Below are 7500 nucleotides of genomic sequence, written 5' to 3'. Positions count from 1 at the left end.
AGGAAGATGAATAGGTACTTGAGATAGACATAGAGGAGGAGGAAAAGAAGAAAGAGGAAGAGGTGGAGGAATTTTGGAGAGGAATCAGAGGAAAAGGAGAAGAGGGCAAAAACGGAGAAGGAGAAAGAAGAATGATAGAGAAGAAGGAAGAAGTAGAAAAGGAAGTTTGAAGAAAATGGAGAAGAGGAGACTCAGAGGAAGAAAGGACTGAAGTGAAATAACAAAAGTGAGAAGAAAGTAGAGAAATGGAGGGAGAAAAGGAGGAGGAAAAGGAGGAAAAAGAGGAGGTGTAGGAAGAGGAGGAAGAGGAAGAGGAGGAGGAAGAAAAGGTGAAGGAAGAGGAGGAGGAGAAGGAGGAAGCGGAGCTGGAAGATGGGAAGATAAGGTTAAAGAGGAAAAGGAGGAAAAGAGGAGAAAGAGGAGGAGGTGTAGGGAGAGGAGGAAGAGGAAGAGGAGTAGGAAGAAAAGATGAAGAAAGAGGAGGAGGAAAAGGAGGAGGAAGATGAGGTTAAAGAAGAGGTGTTGGAAGAGGAGGAATAGGAAGAGGAGAAGGAAGAGGAGGTAAAAGAAGAAGAGGAGGAAGATGATGTTAAAGAAGTGGTGAAGGAAGAGGAGAAAGAGAAAGAGGAGGAAGATGAGGTTAAGGAAGAGAATGAGATGCAGAGGAAGAGGAGACGTAGGAAGGGGAGGAACAGGAGGAGGAAGATGAGGAGTAGGAAGAAGAAGAAGAGGAAGAGGGAGAGTAGGAGGAGGGGGGGAAGGTGATCTTTGGACAAAAATCATGGGACACATTCGTTAAATGCGGACGGAAGACCGCAGGAACAGACGTTTGCCAAAGGTAAATAAACGAAAATCCATCTTCAGTGTCATGTTCCCCAGAAAATCTTCGTCCCAGAACTCTTTTTTTTTTCTTTCTGCTACTGTCGTTCTTCCTTCTGTGCAGCATTCTCTCTCTATTCACTCTCTTTTCTTTCTCTTATCCTCCTCCTCCTCCTCCTCTTCCTCGTCATTCTCTCCTCCTCCTCGTCCTCCTCTCCTCCACGTCCTCCTCTCCTCCACGTCCTCCTCTCCTTCTTGTCGTCCTCTTCTCCTACTCGCCCTCCTCTTCTTTTCCTTCCCCTCGTCCTCGTCTTCGTCCTCTTCTCCTTCTCCTCCTCCTCCTTGTCCTCCTCTTCTCCTCGTCCTCCTTTCCTTCTCCTCGTCCTCTTTTCCTATTCCCCCTCGTCCTCTTGTCCTCCTCCTCCCCTCGTCCTCTTCTCCTCCTCCTCCCCTCGTCCTCTTCTCCTATTCATCTTTGACATCTTCCTCTCCTCCTCGTCTTCTCCCTTGTCCTCTTCCTCTTCTCCTTTCTAATTCTCCCTCTCTTCCTCCCTCCAAATTTAACTTCCTCCCTCTTTCCAGTCTTCATCTTCCCCCTACTTATTCATATTTTCTTTATTTTTCTCCTCCCTTTCTTCTTTTTACTATATTTTCTTTTTCTCTCTCTTCCTTTCTCTTTCTTCTCCCAATCTAGTAACTAACGGTCATTGGAAAACCAATATGGAAATAAGCTTACATGCGTTTTTTGTGTTATCCTCCGCGATTGTAATTGTTATTTCGAACTGTATGTTCTTGTCGCTATCTGCACTTCATGTATATTGATTCAATGCCAAATCAAATTATCATTATTATCATTATCATCACCATTAGCATTGTGCTGGTAACGCCATCTTTAAGGACATGTGGATACTAAACGACAATACTATTGTCGCAATGATGAGGTTCCTTTTTTATGATACGAGCAACACGCGCTGGGTCATGTTGGGTCGCTACCCCGAGTTAATGAAGTCTGGGAAAAAATGGGCAGTAATGTTCTACCATTTCAGAACGAAAAACAACAGAAGTAGCATAGTTTTTTTTTCAAAGTATTTAAACACTTGTTTGAATAACCTCGAGGCTTTCCAGACTTTCTCCGTCTCAAGTCTATGTGTGATAAGGAAGAACGTAAAGATGCCTATACAGTATACACACAAGTTAAACCTTCTTTATTGCAGGGGGGAAAGTATAAACAGAGTGAGGACATTTTTCTGCACTGCTTGGCAATGGCTTTCCGCATATCCATACTGCAATTTCCGTTTCATTATATTTGGCCCAGCGGACAACAGTTCCGCTCTTTTGACAAACCTGGTAGAGCGTTTATCAGTTTTTCCAGGTGATAAAGCGAAAGTTAAAAGTGTTTGTTGCCAGAACACAACACGTCCTTAGATTTAACACACACTATCCCATCCCCACAAAGTGGGAAGTGAGAAACTCCTGGTAGGGCAAGCCCGGTCAGTTGCAGCAAGCCGCTAGGGCTTGCTGCAACTGCAACTGCAACTACAACTGCAACTGCAACTGCAACTGCAACTGCAACTACAACTGCAACTGCAACTGCAACTGCAACTGCAACCGATGTTTGGGTCTCCTTCCCTCTTGGCCATGGCTGTCGGGAACCAACTTCAAGAAAAACGCAACGGGTCCCGGGAATCGAACTCACGACTACCTGCTCGTGAGTTCGACACGATATCCAGTCTCTCTCATCTCTCTCTCTCTCTCTCTCTCTCTCTCTCTCTCTCTCTCTCTCTCTCTCTCTCTATATATATATATATATATATATATATATATATACATATATATATATATTCGTGCACAGCATGACAATGATAAATTCTACATAAGGCTGACCTTAATTAACAGCGTATGGTCATACTTGATCATCTTTGTTCTGAGGAGGACCACAATCTAAAGTGAGTCTCTCAGTCATAAGGAGTTTGTCAAATCAAATTATATAGCAACACTAGTGTGTATGATCATTATGCATCGTAGTATAGAATCGTATCGACAGCTTGATTAAATATCTCTACCTACAGGATTCCAACCCAATGCATTATGGTCCAATGGTCTTTTGACATTCACCACGTAGTACAGTTGGTAGCGCACGAAGGTTGAGGTATTCTAGTGCCATACGGCCCATGGTTCGAATCCCGTAGGTATAGCAATTCAATAACGCACTGTTTTCCCTCATAGTTTAAATTTCGTTTAAAATAATGTTTCCTCTTCTTCTTACAGGTGATCGTATATCCAACCAAGCCAAGTCTTAAGAAGTTCGGGGCAGTGGCGATGCTTCTGTGCATTTGGGTGCTCGCTGTCCTGTTGGCGCTCCCGAATTTCATCTGGCGAACTCTCAAGCACCACGACATTAACCTTCCTAATCTGAAATCGGTCGATTTCTGCTTCGAAGACTGGCCGACACCCCATGGCCGTGGTTTCTACAGCCTCTTCGTCATTCTCTTACAGTATTGCGTCCCCATCTTGACGGTGTCGACAGCTTACGCCAAGATCTACAAGAAGCTAAAGTACAGAATGCCCAGAAGGACGTCCACGAAGAACGAGCGACGGAAGTCGACAGAACGTCAGGAGGACAACCGAAGGAGAAGAACCAACATTCTTCTGGTTTCCATCGCGCTCATCTTCGGCCTGTCGTGGCTGCCCCTCAACCTGTTCAACGTCATCGTTGACTTTCACAACCCGTTCGAGGACAACACACAGATGATGGTCATCATCTACGCGGTGTGCCACATGATTGGCATGTCCTCGGCGTGTTCGAACCCTCTTCTCTACGGTTGGCTCAACGATAACTTCAGAAAGGAGTTCCACGAGATATTCCACCTCATCCTCCCCTGCTGGCTTCGGCACAAGATCTGTGTGCGCGTCAAATACCTGAAGTCGGAGGCGCTTGTCCGCTTAGGAGGGTACACAGACCAGAACACGGTGGTCAACGATGATGATGAGGTCGAGGAGATCTCGATACAGGGAGAGACGAACGGGTCGGCCGGCAGGGGAGGACGGTTGGTCGTCATGTACAGTCGCTGCAAAGAAAACGTCAACATCGTTCGAGATCTACAGGATTCCGAGTTCACTTACATTACGCAGCTGGCGAGAACGCCTTCCCCGTGAGGTAAGAGAAAAGTTCCACTTTTATTCTTTCAGTTTTATCTTTTACTTGCTACTTAGTATTCTCAGCGTGGCATGAACTGTCTTGCTTGACTCTGCAATGAATGTACAAGTCTCCAGAAAAATCCTTAATTGCTACCAGTGAGTGCTGTCTACTTCTCTTTTCCAAAAAGAAATAGTGTGTGTGTATGTGTGTGTGTGTGTGTGTGTGTGTGTGTGTGTGTGTGTGTGTGTGTGTGTGCGCGCGTCTGTCTGTCTGTGTGTGCACGTGAAAGTGCGCACACGTTTATATTTCAACACTTACGTTATTATGCGTGCAAGCGTATGCGATTTGGTTTGAGGTAGCTTGATAAACAAAGAAAAACGCTAAGCTTTTCTACATCTGCCACAAGTTGGATATGAGGACCTATTTCCCCAGAGTCCAATATGGTAATTTCGGCCACGACTCAAGGTCTAGTGGTTTTGTGTCCTTTACCCCAATCTTCACCTTTTATATTCAGACTGATATATTAGGCATCTTTTTTAGTTTGAATTGCAAATTCTCTGGCGTATAATTCTTCATAACTTTTCCCCATTTTGATGCATTGTTTTGCTTAAAGGCATAACTTCGTGTGCTTGAGCATCTCATCTTTAATTGATGTCAGTAATAATCATAGGAATAGGATGTAGGGTTTGTAAGATAGTTTCTATTAGAACTGCCCTGATGGGGTCTAAAATTGTCAACCCCCATTACAACGTATAACCAAACTAACTTTTCTTCTTCCGTCTTGTATATCATCTTTGGTAAAGTCCTTTCAAACCCTGAGACCATCTGCATCGTTTTCTTCACAGAAAACGGATCGTTGCTCTTCTTCCTTTGTCTAAGTATATGTTTCTGTCACTGTCCATTGGATTTATCTATTCTTTTATATAGAATTTTGTCTTAGATTGTGACTAGCTACGATTTGATTGGTCACACGATCCTGAAGAGACACCACATTGCACTTTCCTCTGGTTCTTTCTCCTGAATCCAGAAAGATGCTGAAATGAATTACGATGTCTGATGACTTGGTTTTACGTCACAAACTCCCTCCTATCAGGTGGCTAGAACAGTGCCCTTTACAGAGGACTTTGTAGCGTGGAATTCAATGATCCATGCCCTTGGTTCAGCTTTGCTGGTGTAGGGTTCGAACCGCCAACCGTTTGGTACAAACAGGGTTGTGGAGTGTGAAAATGAGTAAACTCTGTTTTTTAATCCTGCATTTTATATTTCGTTTATATTAATTTTCATATAACAAATGGTGCTAAAAAATCCAGAAATATACACATAAATATACATAGATTTTATCAACAAGTTTTCCTACACACACACAGTGTGACTAAAAGGAGCCAATTCAATTCTACTGTATCTAAACACTTCAGCATCAACACAGATTCAAAACGTTATATTTGTCAGTGCTTTGTTGAAAATGATAGTGATCTTAACCTGTGAAACTAAGTGCTTTTCGTGGTGATACTACAAATGTTCCATCTAGAACACCCAATTGAAAGATACACTTACATCGCTTCCATCCATCAATCTCAAAAATCACCAATGAAAAAGGTGAAAAAATAAAAGAAAGTGGGTTTAAGCCTAAGGACTTGTATATCAGCTGAAAGAATAAAAAAAAAAAAATGACAAGATTTTTCAGTTCAGGTAGAATAACACCAACTCTGACAGTAGACAACTTTGAGAGAGGCCTCATCGATCTAATTGTGGAAACTAGTGTTCCCCTAACTCTATCCATATAAGCAGCACTTTCAATTCTAATTAGTGAAATTGTCATAAATTTTGGTATTTCTTTAGAGACAAAGCATAAGAAAAATAATAATTGAAGAGTCTCAAAAAAAGGTAGAAAAAATCAAGCAAGACAGAAAAGATAGAGAAACAGAAGAAATAGAGAAAGATAATCGTTCATGTAGTTTATCAGTGGAAGAGGTAATCCAAATATATTGAAGAACCTCTAAAAATAGTCATTAAAAATCAAGAAAGACAGAAGAGAGAGAGAGACACAGAAGAGATAGAGAGACACAGAAGAGATAGAGCAATATGATCGTTCATGTAATTTATGAGTAAGAGAGGTAATCCAAATATATTCTGCAATCATCGGGCACGGAGCCATTATTGCTAGTAATTCCTCGAACTCAAGATAATGTGGGCGACAGTTCTCTGTATTGAAACTAATCAAATCTGAGCATAGGCCTTTGATGAAGGAGAATATTGCTGAGATAATATTATTTCTCAAGACTTATAATTGATTTGCTTTTTGGGTTTTATTCTCTGTATGAGTAAAGAAAATTAATTAAAAAAGAAATTAGTTTGTTTATGAAAATGCATACCTAATCTATATTTTCTTTCGATAGGTGGAACTTTTTGTTTTGCTATCAAATGTCAATAATATGTTCATGTCAAAAAGAATATTTTAGTCGCATTAAAAAGAATATTGTCTGTTTTAGTTTTGTAATTTTTAGGTAATTCACACAGGATTTATTTGTTACATTCAATAAGGTAAATTCGAAATGACATAACTATAACCATAAAGACGAACTTAGTTTGAGCTGCGAAAATAGTCTGATAGCTTGTTAGTGATAAAATGTCATTTTGAATATATGACAAAAGTTATTAGTCAAATTATCTTAAGAGAGGAGTCAAAGTCAGAATTGTCGTCAAAGTCAGAAACATCGAAAGTCTGAGTCGAGAGTTGGACTAGGGACTCCACAGCCATGGGAGGCATAGCAGCGACACTCTCAATCACTCAAACCCACACTCCCCCCCCCAAAAAAAAAAAAAAAACTCGTCCAGCGAGCTTTCACTTAGGACTCCTGTTCTGTGTAAATAAAAGAAGCCTGTTGGCCATAGACGGGAAATATAAAGTTTTAATTTCTTTACCATTATTGATCCCATCCGCCCGTCTAGTGTACTACAACTTGCAGCAAAATGGGCATAGATATGTCTTGTTCTTTGTGGGCTAAGACCCATATCGGAACTCCCCACACAGCTGTTGTGTGTGCAGTGACGTCTGATTCTCCTTCCTTTCATTTTCCTATTCATTGGTGTTCAATATATCCGCCCACAGGTTTCCTTTCTATGCAAAGGTTTACGTATTACATAAATATTCACGAACCAAAAAAACATGCATACATACTTCAACTGTTAGGTATCAGTTAAAACATATGAAATGAAAATTTCAGAGCAACGTGGGTGATTGATTTTGTGATTGTGTCCGTTCGTGTGGATATGTGTCCATGAGTTTGCAAGTATGTGTGTGTTCTTTGTTATCACCTTGTGGTGTATATTTGTGTGTATGCACGCACGCGTATGTGTATGTGTGTGTGTGTGTGTGTGTGTGTGTGTATTTACCTAGTATTTCACGGGAAGGGGAGCTATGCTCGTGGTACTCATGTGTGTGTGTGTGTGTGTGTGTGTGTGTGTGTGTGTGTGTGTGTGTGTGTGTGTGTGTGTGTGTGTGTGTGTGTGTATGTGTGTAGGTGTCTGTATATATATATGTG

The 7500-nt window shown here is 41.4% G+C and overlaps 1 protein-coding gene across 1 annotated transcript in view; it reads left to right on the top strand.

The window, feature by feature from the left end:
- LOC143040185 (neuropeptide F receptor-like) overlaps positions 1 to 7500 on the top strand; it is a 239568-nt gene that overhangs the window by 217413 nt on the left and 14655 nt on the right. The window contains exon 3 of the mRNA XM_076210849.1: positions 3088 to 3976. Within this exon, the coding sequence (XP_076066964.1) occupies positions 3088 to 3975 (888 nt within the window). The 3' untranslated portion in view covers position 3976. The remainder of the gene's footprint in view (positions 1 to 3087; positions 3977 to 7500) is intronic.

The sequence above is a fragment of the Oratosquilla oratoria genome, chromosome 28 (genome assembly GCF_046742065.1).
Source record: "Oratosquilla oratoria isolate Oo_2021 chromosome 28, ASM4674206v1, whole genome shotgun sequence".
Classification (NCBI taxonomy): Eukaryota; Metazoa; Arthropoda; class Malacostraca; order Stomatopoda; family Squillidae; genus Oratosquilla; species Oratosquilla oratoria.
The sequence above is the reverse complement of the archived record's forward strand: the minus strand, read 5'-3'. Positions and strand labels throughout refer to the sequence as shown.